The sequence below is a fragment of the Drosophila mauritiana genome, chromosome 2R, assembly GCF_004382145.1.
Source record: "Drosophila mauritiana strain mau12 chromosome 2R, ASM438214v1, whole genome shotgun sequence".
Lineage (NCBI taxonomy): Eukaryota > Metazoa > Arthropoda > Insecta > Diptera > Drosophilidae > Drosophila > Drosophila mauritiana.
Window position 1 is genome coordinate 15,996,324 of NC_046668.1, and position 13,973 is coordinate 16,010,296.

At 40.1% G+C, this 13,973-nt stretch overlaps 3 protein-coding genes across 3 annotated transcripts in view; all 3 read right to left on the minus strand.

The window, feature by feature from the left end:
* Nucleotides 1–11,548, minus strand: part of LOC117135735 (flocculation protein FLO11) — a 34,275-nt gene extending 22,727 nt beyond the window's left edge. The window contains exons 1-2 of the mRNA XM_033296179.1: nt 11,448–11,548; nt 9,661–10,020 (exon numbers count right to left, since the gene is read on the minus strand). Coding sequence (XP_033152070.1) covers nt 9,661–9,748 — 88 coding nt within the window. The 5' untranslated portion in view covers nt 9,749–10,020; nt 11,448–11,548. The remainder of the gene's footprint in view (nt 1–9,660; nt 10,021–11,447) is intronic.
* Nucleotides 697–5,940, minus strand: LOC117135736. Its single transcript, XM_033296180.1, has 3 exons — nt 4,816–5,940; nt 4,144–4,579; nt 697–954 (listed from the first exon to the last, which is right to left on the minus strand). The coding sequence occupies exons 1-2, from the start codon at nt 5,890–5,892 to the stop codon at nt 4,160–4,162; spliced, it is 1,497 nt and encodes a 498-aa protein (XP_033152071.1). The 5' UTR covers nt 5,893–5,940; the 3' UTR covers nt 697–954; nt 4,144–4,159.
* On the minus strand, nt 6,231–6,617 carry LOC117135738 (heterochromatin protein 1). The gene has a single exon (XM_033296183.1). It carries the CDS (start codon nt 6,549–6,551, stop codon nt 6,297–6,299), a length of 255 nt encoding a protein of 84 aa, XP_033152074.1. The 5' UTR covers nt 6,552–6,617; the 3' UTR covers nt 6,231–6,296.
* Nucleotides 11,549–13,973: the final 2,425 nt, after the last annotated feature.

Here is a 13,973-nt window from a genome sequence, read left to right on the forward strand (position 1 = left end):
AAACGAAACTAAACAAAACTGAGGCTTTGAAAGTGGGTGATTAATGAGAAATTGTGCAGAGTTAAAGACACGTCGAGCAGAAAGATCATAGGAGCCATCAGAGTAAACTTATAAGGTCAAAATATATATACAAAGGAAATGCTTTTCGATCCAATCGAACTTTAAACTACAATTAATTACGAACGATCAATACATATAGACTTATACCCACAATTGCAGCCACTATAAAGGCGCCCACTTTCCAGCCACAATGCACATTCCACCTCAATTCGAAGAATGCATTCGAGCTTGCCAAATTAACATATAAAACTCATTTTCATCAATGGAGTCTCTCCTTCGCTCAGAACACACCCCGAAAGACCAACAAAAGAAATACCAATGCAAGATAATTGCAGAGGTTTGTGGGGCGATGCTGGAAATAATTCGAAAAGTCAAGCAAAAATGTCAACAACTTCAGTTTGGGGCCACACTGAGCCCGGTTGACTAAAGTTCGATTTTGGTTTACCACCACCCAATGACATTTAAGCCGAGTGTCTTAGCCAATGTAGTGGCAGCTCACTTTTGTGTGGCTAGAACAAGATATAATAATATTATATATATTGATTGAAATAACTAACGTAGATCGTTCGGAAAAAGTGGTTTGACCTTCGGATTTAAATTCTCTAATCGCTGGCAAAGACATAACAAAGTATCAGATGTCAGGCCAAAAACAAAATTTATTGAACAAAAAGGTTAGAATATCAGGTTACTTGAAATATTGAAACCATTGATATGTACATTCTACATGTACTGAAAACATGAAACATATTATAAACACATATCGGTGTTTTTTCTTTGAATAGTTCAATTTGATGGAGTTGGAGTTCACCCAATTTAGATGCGATGACCTTGAACTTGTAGTCGATTATGTTGTGTGATGTGAATTATGCTTTTTTGCCAAAAAGTAGTACAAACCTAAAAAGAAACAAAAGAAAAACGACATGAAAAACTAATTTTTTTATTGCTACAAAAACTAATTTTAATGTTGCACTACAAACAAAAATAAAAGCACCATAAAAACAAACAAAGGCAATTTAATTACCTTAACGGGCGTGAAATTAACATTAACAGGAGCTGACCCGCTGTTTCAGGTTCTTGGGGCGTGGTCAGCAACAAAAGCGAAAGAGATAAGAGCTCTTAAGAAACAAAGCAAGGTCGCCGAAGACGGAGATGCACTTGCCTTTAAAGAAAAGGGAAAACTGAACTAGTTTCCTGAGGTCAAGCGATTAATCAGATAAAGCAGGGAAAAATAACGAATTTGGCTTATAAAAGTGAAATATACACTGGATCAATGCAACAATTGGATGTATATTAAAAGCTTAAGTAATTGTTAGCTTGTCAAGAGTAATTAGAAGCTCAGAATTACCGAGACCAACCTTTGAAATCACTCCATCGGTTATTATCCGATGATAAATATCCCATCAACAATCAATCAGCTCTTGTAATGGAGCCAACCTAATTTAGCGCAGCATCGGGTTAACCAACATTGGGAAATCTAACCACATCTCCCGCAGCTGTTGTTGCTGCAACAAATATGCACAGCGATGGCAGCCGCAATGGGCCACCTTAACTACGTATAATTGCTGTTCCAATAACCCCTAACCCGGCGGCACAAAGCGCAGCACACACAAGAGATGCCAAACAGCGGCAGCAAATTGTGACTCGTGCCAACAAACAACAAGCAGATATATATTAAACTGTCAAACAAAATCATAAATATGCCAGCCAAATAGTGGAAAACACACCCACACCCAAGCTAGTTTACTTGGACAGCAGATGGGGCAGGATCAAATTGCAGTAGGAAAGATTGGGGGCTTAGGGGAAGGGAGATGCTCCTCTGCATATGACTGCATATTAAGTTATTGTATCTGTTTGCTGCCCCTCAACCTACGCGACCCAAAATGTTGCTGCTGGCCGCAGTCGACCACAAAACAACATCAACAACCAGCCAAGAAATGCGTTCGTTGCTGTTTTTGGTAATAAACGAAGCGTTAAACAAAATGCACTACAACAGCAGCAACAACTACCAACTACCAACACAAACAACATAGAAAACACACATTTTGTGTCTTTCTGATTTGTTGTTTACCATATGCAAAGCGTCATAAATGAGGTTGCCTGCAGTTGCAGTTGTTACCGGTTACTTGCTGCTGCCTTGGGCGTAATTACATCTCCAAGCCAAAAATGGTCAAACGAGCGAGAAAATTATCACATACGAGGTCCTCATTGTTGTTGCTGCTCTTGTGGCGGCAGAAATTAAATGCAAATTTTGCCTGATATAGAAATATGGGGTTACAGACGAAATTTCACAATCAGGAAATTAAGCATTTTGTTTTCGGCTGTCTCGAGCGGTGGAAGCCAAAATAGCCTTCGATGATTTGACATCTGATAGGTAATTTGAATATATTTGGTAGGCCAATTAATGAGCGGAAACTTTTACAAGCATTTTGAAAGCATTCGAGGGATACGTTTCCCTTTTTCCATTTCGCCGTCCATCAAACACTCCTCGGCATATGACTGAGTTTCTGCACGACCGCAATGGGTGGAAAAACATGTTCCAGAAATGTATGTACATGTACAGAAATTATGGCAAATGCCATGGACAGCTAATTTAAGCACACATAAATCAATGAACGCCAAAGTCGAAGGCAACCCAGAAATCAGGAAGGTAAAAATGAGTAAATTGCACAGCAATAATGGCAAATAATAATAGTCTATTGGGGGGCAACCAGCAGAGTGCAAACACGCCTTCCCGGCAAAGATAGACTTGATCATGCAAATGGATTAAAATAAAACATTTTTTGGTTGTAACTCAGAGAATAAATATGTTAATACAATGTAATTTCAACCCAAAAGTTTTATTAGTTTTTTGTCACTGAATCGCGACTTAACTAATTAAGACTTTAAAGTAATTTAATTAATTAAACTAGCTGTAAGCCATTAAAGCCACAATAAAACAAATTATGGACACCTAACAGGGAATTTAACTAGCCATAAAACCAGATTTTATATACATGCCAAACTAAGCATTAATCCGTGGAACTAAGCTATGATCTTCAGTGAAACCGTACTGAGAAGTGCAATCAGCTAGACTCGAACAGCTTACAAATGACATTGACTTGCGAAAGGCAGCACACTAAATGGACACATGAGTCCATTAGCCGGCGAGTCCACTTGGTGGCGCTATCGTGTGCCCCACAGAGGTATGTCGCCTCTCCAGCTGTGCATGTCACCTTAGCTACAATAGTTTGAGTACAGTATGGTACAACTAAGTACTTGTGTGCGATTGAAGGTTAAAGCTATGAGACACGCCATTAAGGCAACAAACTGCATCTGTACAGAATCACAATTTGGGTTGGTGACTTCATTCTGCGACTCCACTCAGGTTGAATGAACCGCGGAGACGCTCAAACGCCCACAACTTTTGCGAGGGAGTTGGTCCGATCTGTCCGGCGGTATGTGTTGCCAAGCCGACGAGTTCAAAGCAAAGCAGCTGTCAACAGATGCGACAGATAAGCCAAATGGAAACCGAAAACCCAGAGTCTGGAGCCTCATAATTTTCGCTGGCTGATCTCGAGCAAGAAATCTACAATTACGAAAAGAGTAGACGGCAATAAGCATGTTCGGATAGACACGTGTGCCAATAATAGAGTCTTGTTAACGCTATGAAGACATCTTAAATTTTTCCCAAAGAACTACTCATAAATCTGCACAGGTACAGTCATGAATCTTCGAAGAACTATGTACTAAGTGCATTCTAGATACGGGCAAGCAATTTGTCATATGGGTGACACGGGAATTATCAATGGTTTACCTAGCAGAGAAGTGAAAAATGCAAATACAGGTGCAATGCACAGGGAAACGAATCAAACGAGTGGATCCGCCGACCGGATGATGGCTCGTTTTCGTTTCAGTGTCTGTTTTTGTTTTTCGATGGCATTTATCTTGACCCGAAGGCAACGTGAAGTTTTCATGGCTCATGGCTCAAATATTGCGAGCGTCGAACTGTAAAGTTATGAAAAAGAAACTGAAGCTGCTCGGGAGCGGATGCTTGCGTTTAAGGTTATGGGCACAGGGCCAAAATGAACTGCTGCCACAACTCACCCGGTACTAGACATCTCTACTTGAGCACAGTGGTCCTCAAGCTCTGGAAGAACTCAATCACTTGCAATGGATACGCTTCCCTAACGTATTTCATGGGCACTGCATCGATGGACGAGCAGCCCTTCCACGTGACGAACAGAAAGAGCTCTTTCATCTGGTAACAGTGGAGGATTTTATCCAGCTCCAGTCCGCGATCGAAACCGAAGGGTTCCGTAGTCTCCGGCATTCTCCAATCCGGGTAAGTTCTTAAACGCTTGCCGCGCTGTGAAGTCTTCACTTCTTGTAACTTAGGGGCGTGAGACGTAATCGACTCCTTCTGGACAACCCGATGCATAGCCATCTCCTTTTTGGTGGATTTGATTTGATCCACTGGCGGCGTCGTTAGTGGCTCGGGAAAGTTCCAGTTGCTCTGCTGCTTGATAGGACAGCCGTGCATCTGTTCCAGTACAATTAATTTTTCTTAGGTGTGTTGTTTTAATGAACAAGAAAATCAAATCATCGCTGAAGAAAGTTTGGATTCATTACTTAAGCTTGATAGGTAAAAATTAGGCTTACGCTGATTAACTTTTAAAGGTTTCAATACAAATTAAGCGCTTTTTCACTTTACTTTTACTTTTTTTTTTAAATGGTTTCAATGGTTTGATTTTCTTAATTGGAAAGAATATTTCTTACGCTCTCCACTTCAGAATCTATGGAATCACTGTCAGATAAATCCAAGCCCATGGAGTGTAGATAATCATTCGACCCCATGCTGGAGCTAATGCCAAATGTGGACTTCTGCTTGTCGGCCGCCCATTTGGGAGCCTCATGACCACCATCGGATGACCTAGTCGACAACTTTATCTGGTCCAGCGATAATGTTTTAGGTTCCGATTTGGTGATATTGATCGATCCCTCAGAGTTGGTCGATGATACAGTAAGAAACGACTTACTGGAAGAGGATTCACCCAAATCCGAATCATCGGTGAATGAACTTTGCAATGGTTGGGATTCTTTAAGAATCATCATAGGAGACACATGTTTCGAAGACAACAATGAGTCTTCTCCTTGAGGAAATTCAATAAGCCCTCGCGATTTGGGAGGCGTCGAAGATTTTTGTTTGGAATGACCAGCTTGTTGGTAATTTAAAAATGTGGCTCCCACAGCTTCGTCTTCGCTGGGTTCGCTCAAGTCAAGATCATTGAAAACGCTTTGAATCCTGGGACTTTTAATCACGTTCTTTGTGGCTGATGGATTGCCGTTGAAAACTTCAGTTAAGCCTGTGGATCCTTGGCTAGTACTAGGCATCTGAGTTTTGGGATCATTTTGAATATCTTTGATTTTTCCCGCCGTTTTCTTAATATCCTTCTCTTTTTTCTGATCCATCTTCGACATTTTAGCAGTGTTTTTTGCCTGCACCGACTTGGAATGTTGTGTTTTCTTAGAGCTGCTGGGGCCATTTTCGGTGTTCGATGGACCGCTGCTGCTAGGACTGGGCTTCGATTTCCCGACAGGTTTAGCCGAGGCATTCCGCATCCGCCTGAAGAGCTCCGACTCGAAGTCGGAGACCAGCTGCATGCAGTTGCCGACGTTTTCCATTGGCTCCCATGTGTTACTCTCATCCGGAAAGCCATGCCACTTCACCAGAACCTGGGGACGCCCATTAACAAAGCGCTTGCCTTGGATTTTCTCCACTACAAATTCTTGGACATTATCGTTAGGCGGTGCATCGACCAGACCAAGATTTGGTCGTTGATTTTTGCGAGACATAACTTAAACGCTGAAAGGACGCCGAGCAAATGAACGGTAAATGGAACGACGCACAAGAAGGTGGTGCTGCTAACCTCCTCGGAATACCATTAGGGATGGGAAAGCTTTTGGTATTTTTTTTATTTTTTTAATGTGCGTAACTCACTGTAAGACTTCAATAAGCAACAAATTAATTCAATTCAATTCTAGCAAATTTATTTGGCTTTGCTTAACAAATTACCTAGCAAATAATCTTAATATGATAACTGAATGTAAAGCCTGGCGCTTCTCAAAAACATTTTTGCAGCCCTGTTTCTATTCCATTGAAATATACATATAATGAAATAAAAGGCATTCAATATTAGGAATACGATCTATTAATCTTTTATTTGTGAACAATAATTTGTATTTAAATCTTTTCCATGTCATTGGCCATTCTTTTTCTCCCGGCTCTGCTGGAATAGTTCCGCCTCATAATCCGCAATCAGCGTCATGCAATTGCCCAAGTTCTCCAGGGGCTCCCAGGTGCACTGCTCCACTGGATAGCCCTCCCACTTGGTCAGATACTGGGGTCGTCCACGCAGATAGCGCTTCCCTAGAAACTTCTCCACTATGTATTCTGAGGATTTTTCCTTGACGTTGCGGACACCAAGTCCCAGATCAACTGATTTCTTGGGCATGATCGCGAGCAAGTTAGGCTCATACTAAGTTAGCACTGCCAACTCGCTCGAAAGAGAGCAAGGGATGGGAAAACTCAAGATGTGCACAATTATAAAAGTATTGTGGAGAATGTTGTTGTAAGGATATTAAATGTTACATAACGTCTCATAGATAATTTCTAGTTGTAGAAATTAAATAATTTGTCCAGATTTTCCGATAACGAAGAGTTATGTTGAGATCACTAAACAATATAATGCATAACTAATTGTATCGATAGCACGTTCTCAAGAAAGCGGTTCTGCCAATCGATTCTATTTAAAACGATACAGGAAGAATTATTCATTTAAGTGGAATTACAGAAAGTAAACAGTTTTTTGAAAAAGCTGTGTACTGGCCAAAGTATGCTAGCAATGCCTATTAACTATATGCGAAATTGCTCCTTTTTAAGACTGACCATTACATAAAATGCCGCTGGCCTGGCGGTTGTTGCACCTGTTTTTGTTTTGGTTTTGGTTTTAGTTTCGGTTAAACCAAACATCAACAAAAACTTGTTTCGAAGTCGAGTGCAGTTTGCCTGAGCGGAAATAATGGTGAGCACTGTGTGGAAATGGGAATGTATTTTAATTGAGCATTGGCAAAATCTGCGCTTTTCTTTTCAGGCCACAAAAATCGCACATTGTCTATGTAAATTCGCTTTCCACAGCCATAATGTTCGACTCGCGTTGGACAACAATGTCATTGGCATGTTTCCCATCATTACGTCGCACAGAAAATGCCAATTTACATGAGAGTATGTAAACTAGCAATTATTTCCACAGAGTCTGCATCTGGCGAAGAGATTTATTCATTGAAATAAAGCCAAAGAAATGCGTCACGTTCGGCCAGTTGGAACAAGTAACGGCAGTGTGACAATTCAAAAACTACGCGCCGTTTCGGACAAGACTCAAAATTTTTTTTTAAATACAGTCTTACTTCAGTAAGCTGAATTTCTTCGATGGCTTGACATTTGGGGTAAATAAAATGTTTATTTTGAGTAATTTCAGATGAAAAAATTAATTTTAATCTCAAACATATTCCAAATTGTACTTGATAGCCTTTTAAAATTTTGAAATTTCATTTCATTTTTTGAATTTTATTTTTTTTGGATCTAAACTAAAAACATAAATTTCAATATCACACGATTTTTTGTAAATTTTCAGAAGATCCAACTGGAGTAGTTCGAGCTATAGAAGTGGGACTGTACGAGTCAGCCAACCTGTTGCCATTACTGTTATGATTTCGAGCGCAAAACTTGTGCCGCAACTTAGCCACATGTGCACATGGGCACAAACTCGTACATTTCTTTCACTTTCTTTCTTTCGGCACAACGGCAGTGGCGGTGAATTTGTTTTAATTCGATAGAGTTAACAACTCGGTACATGGCGGAATAAAAGTGAAACCGGCAAGGCGACAACAAGGGCAGCTGGAAGGGTCTTTTCTGGGGCTTTTCAAAGTCAAGCGGCGGATTCACTTTCGTTTTCATCGCGATATTACAAAATATCAAAAGCGACATGCAGACATGTGTATATCTTAAGTATTTAGTGTTTAATTTGCATAGTCGAACGCCAAGAAACTCGAAACTAGTTTGGCCATTCTGCTGTTTGCTTGCTTTTTGGCCGAAACACGCGCGACAAAAATGCTTCTGCATTATATACAAAAATGTTGCTAGCCGATTTCAATAAGTTGTATTTCTTGATTTCGTCTCTGAAATGATTTAAGTCAATATTCATATATATGTATATACATATGTGTGTATGTGGCCCATAGAAATGATGCGGTGTGATCATCGCTTCATTAGCAAGTTAATTTTATTAACCCTGCTTTTGTCTCTCGGTTTTTGCTGGTTTTCATAAGGCCCAAAAAGATTCCGTCTCGGATTGCGCAGTAGAAAGGTTGTGTTGTATTGATGTCTTATGCAACAGATTTAGTTTTTTAATTTGTTTTGTTTGGACTTTTTCAGCCTTTTGTTACTTTGTTGCTCGGCTTTGTTGCTGTTTAATTTGAAGATCGAGATCCGTTGTAATTGTGTAAATATTATGTCAAGCTGACGTGACACTCTCCCAAGTTCAATGACACGCTTTTCCCTAAAAACAAAATCACTTAAGGTAAACGCAAATCTGTGCCAAGCACTCATTTTTTTTACAATCGGTACTTCAAAACTTTCGAACAGTTAACCCCATATTTAAACAGGCATTTGGCGGCGACCAGAGTTTCATTGACATTTACTGACATTTTAACACATTTCAGGAGGGGAAATAAAGTCATGAAATAAAGTCAGGCAGAACACAAGCAAAAAGGGTGCGCATATCATTTAAGGCTCCAATTTACAGTTGTTTTAAGTATTTTAGTGTTGCAAATGCAAATATAAAGATTGTCGTGCTGCGAAGTACCAGTTAGTGTATAGTTTTTATTCATCATTAAAGCTTATTTACAAAAAAAAATGCATTATGTTTTTACAAATTGAGGCGCACAAGGATTTTATAATATTTTGTATTATATGTATTTTTCTTTCAGTGCAGCCAATAAAGGTGCCCGAAAAAGGCCAAAACCGTCGACATTTGCCAGTCAAATACGGTGAGTCCCCGTGGGCACAAAAATCAACTGCAGGTGCAACCAAATTTGTGGCTGTCAGTTGATCAAGTGCTTATACGCTAGACACTCTTATTCGTTGGAAAATTGTTTTTGGCTTAATCACGGCTGTCATCTGCTAACTCCCCGGAAGTTTTGGCCGTGTTATTGTTTTTATTCGGGCTTTAATGCCAGGCATCCGTTTCATTTTTTCGTGACAATTCACGCATTTGGCTTTAATTTGAAGATTTTAATTTTGAACACGCATTTAGTGTCGTCGTTCTTTCGCTTAAGACCTTCAAAGAGTTCCGGCTTGTAAAAGACACCGATCTCACGGCTGCCATCGCGATAAATTAGCATGGAGTGAATCAGACGGACCTTTTGGGGTTTTCTCGACGAGATCTTGTGCCCCCAACAAACTTTGAAGAATATGACTTAAATTAAGGTTGCTTTTTGTCTTGCCGGGCGCATAAGATGGCGCACCATAAAATAAAATAAATATCATATGTAAAACTCACTCACCTTGTGCCAAGCAGCCGCAGATGGTGACGAAGAAAATGATGATGCTGCCGCAAAGCAGCGACGTCGTTTTTGACGTCGACCGCGACATTTTCGTTACTCCTCCGAATTCCGAAACTTCAGAAACCTTATCCGAAAAATGCTGCTGGCTTTGTAATTTGCAAATTTGGCCGGTTCGTTTCTTATTAAACTTGTTTTTGCTTTTGTTTTGGGCTCCGGGCGTTTTGTAAATTATCGTTAAATTATTTGTTGTCCAGTATTTGCATTTTGTTGTTGCGTATACGTATTATTGATGGCTTTGCTGGCGAATTTAGTCAAAAGCGAGAAATTGTTTCTTTTTTTTTTTGGTGGGACGGGTTTCTTCTGAAAGGTATTCAAAGCATTTTGCGTTGTTTTTGGAGTTACCGTTAAAACGTAATTAATAATAATGTGATTTCTTTCTCTCTCTCTCGCTCCCTCTCTCTCACTCGCCTTTTTCAGTGCGTTCTACCTGATGAAAAAGTTCAAGGCTAAAGCGCCAACGTTGCGTATGAGCGATAACTAGAATTGTGTGTGAGTAGGCTAAAATCTCCAAATGGTTACTGACATTGGACTGTTCTGAATCTGTAGAGTTAAATCTTATAATGAACTAAAAATTATTAATTCAAAATTCTATTTAATTTCTATTTCCAACTGAGTTCAAATTAAAAATAAGTAGAGGCTAATTTAAAATGCTAATCGAAGCAGTGTGATTCTGCAAACGAGCTTCAAAGCAGCCTGCGGGGATTCACGTTCTGCGCGAAGATTTGTGATTTATTTCTTCCTTTCCAAATTAGTCACTCACTGATTATTTATTTTTTCAAACACCTTAAATTGCTTCTGAAATTGATGTACTCCTTAATGGTATTAATTTCGCGTTGGTTTTCGGCAACGTTTCTTTTTGTTTTACTCGTTCAGCACGCGAGCAAAAAAAGAAAAAAACTCCCAATAAATTTTCACTTGTTGCCCGAGCACTCTGTCAAAAAAATAATGGCAACATTCACCTTGAATCTGTCTTTGCTATATAAACACGAAAGCACATTATATATATCTTGGCTTGATGTTGGTTTTTTCTGTTTGTACGACCATTCGGTTTTTTCTTGCAATTGTTTATGCGATTTTTTCACTGATTAGTTTGTTTTCTATTTGTCTATGGGCGGTGAGAGGTAAACTTATAGAAAATATTGCATTTTATCAGCCGACGACGACCTTGGCTTGCGTAGTGGTAATTAAATAATTAATAATTCCCAATTAAGTCTTTGCACAGTTCTTGTGCATTTATGGCAGTTTCTAACTGGAGGCCAGCCGGCAGGTAAAACTTTATGTTAATTCCACGCTCGAGAATCTCAATGCTATACGTATGGAAACAATGCTAAATGGAAGTCCATATGTTCGGTGCTTGGCAAATCGAGTCCAAGTCCAATGGACACGGTGAAGCCTCCGTTAATAGTTACATATGCAAAAACTAGCTTTCGATGCAAAGTGAAATTTTCCTTGGGTAATCATCGATTGCTTTTTTTCGGGGGCGGTTGTTGGTTGTTGGACGTGGGGGCGTGGCAACTTTTTATGACGCGTCGCGAGACAACGGTAATGCCAAAACTACGCTCTTTGCATACGTAAGATCCAACGAAAATCCCGAAAAGCGATAGCTGAAGACCGAAATTCAAATTGGAAACCCGCTTGTCAGCAAATCTTTCGACGCACTTGCTCCGCCGCGACAGAGACGGGAATAGGCGGCGCGAAAGAGAGGGCTAGTCACACGGCTCACTTACATATCACCCACTGGACGATATTGTTTCGTTTACAATTGAAAGACATTCACTTGGCCAACTGATGATCGGCGACCGGCGGCAACAACCGTGCTAAGACGCGCTTCGAATCGAACTGAAGACTGGCTTCCATCGTGCGAAGAGCGGAGCCAAGTCGCCGGAGTGGCCCAAACACGTTTTGGCCAAGACAAGTGCAGAGAGCCGCTCCGGCAGAGAGTTCGCGAGCGCGTGGCAGCTGTTGTCGTTTACTTTGGGCCAAGAAATGTTCAACAGAGTTGGACGCCCAGTTGGGTGAACCGGTGGTTCATTGCTGGTTAAGTTAAAAAACAAAGAATAATTATTATAAGAACTTTTAACAGAACTATTGGACAATTTACATTTAATATTATATTACTATATTATATTATATTATATTACTATAATACAAGCATTTTAAATGGTGTTCAGTTGCATAGCTTAGTTTACAGAAATTTTAAATATTTTATTCAACATTAACTCAGTATACGAAATTCAGTACTCTAATTCTACATGCTACATGTAAAATGTCTCTACACTACTTTACATCTCAAAGGCAAGCTTAACGCATTTCGCCCGAAAATTTAGCCATGACTTGAACTTTTGCCAAGTAAAAGCTGCATTGAAAAGCTAATGAAGTTGTACAAATATGTTCAAAATACAAGAAAATAGCGCAAAGATATATTCTAAAAATATTTCAATTATTATTTGTAATAATTAAATATTATATTTAAACAATTGAATAGAACAAAAGTACAAATCAATATATTTACAAACAGCAGAGGGGTTTTTTTTTAGTTCAATTTTAATACCATCTTTAAAATAATAAATGTATTTTTAGCCTCTCATCAAGTATTAAGACTTCAAAGTTCGTGGGAAGCAGGGTCCAACAAATTAGGTCGATTTCCCCTTATCATATGTCACGGCCCAAATCGTGTGGTTGAACCCACTTTAAGTCAAATCTCGAGGCAGGCAAATAAATTACAAAGCCAAACAGCCCGGCTACGTTGGGGCAGAATCAGAATCCCGAATCCTTTGATTGACGATAGACGGGCCCCCACGTCCACCGAAAAGCTTTCGATGAAGCCTTCGATGGCCTGCGCAAGGGAGGATCCAGCAAAGGTTGGCATGCGACTAGGAATGGAAGACGAGGAGCAGGGATAAAAGCGCCTGCAGCGCAACGATTGCATGGGCCAACGGTGCGGATGCGTGATGTAAGCGCAACTCGGCGACAGCAGATATGCAAATGATGAGATTGAGATGCGACATGACAGCGTCAACTGTTCAGCTAGTTGGCCGAGTATGTAATCGCCTGGAGACGGGATTGTTCGCCGCGTACGGATTGGCATCCATCGGAATTCCAGTTGTCCACCTGTAGACCGATAAGTGAGTAAGCAATATGCCAAGTGTCGTCTGTTTGTTCTGTCAGCTGCTTTTGATATTTTTTAATCTATTCGCAGATGCCAGCACAGCAGCTGCCACTGACAAGACAATTTTCACGCAATTTCACAACTTCCCGATTGCATGGAATGTGAGAGAACATTTTCTTTTCGCCGACATTATTATGTCATTTTTCTGCTGCTGTTATCAAATATCCCGTTTGTTTCTCTGACTAACAAATGTTACTGCACGAGCCTTTGATCTAGTCTGACTTGGAATTCTACCAAATTTTTTTGGCGTTATTTATTATTTTACAAAACCACTTGAACTCTGGCATTTACCCCAAAGAGAGAACTACGTAAGCCGCAGCGGCGCAGTCGAGTGGAAAAATGATATTTTAGTGCAGCAGCTACACACGCATTATGATAGATATTTTTGTGGTTTGGTCCTGGAACCTTTTGTGTTTATTTATGCGAAAAATGTCAGAAAAGTTGTAAGTGATTCTGCTAAGAAGGCACTTATGGAGCTGTTTTATATACATGTATATACATGTTTTTAACCGGAGGAATAGTAAGCCAGTAAACTTTTTGATTACTCTTTATTATACAAGAGCACAGACCGCAAAACTGGGGAATTATTATACTCCTGTTACGCATATTACAATGCCTCGTTAACATGTGGATAATACGTGAGCCGAGTGGAGCACATGGGACCCCATCAAATGTCATAAATCCAGAGTGGGGCAAATGTTTGTGAGCTGGAAATATAGAAAGAATCTATAGATGCCACAGACACGTGCTTAAGACACAATTCAGTCGGCGATTTGTCATTATTTTGCATGCAACCAACCGGAACCGGAAACGCAAACCAAAGTTGCGCTCCCTCAACTTTGTTCAATTGCGGCAGTTGAATGCCGGTTCGCAAGTTTCTGTCAAGTTTTTCGCGTGTACCAGCAGAACTCGAGAGTTTTCAGCAATGCAGCTGGCTGAGGGGAAACCCATAATGGCTGGACCTCAAACTCTTAACCCTCTGTTGCCCGCTGATAAATGAGCAAGCCATGATTTAGCCAAAGTTGTCAGCGAAATTTCTACTGTTTGTCTTTCGCATTTTGGCAACAATGTCGAAACAGTTGCC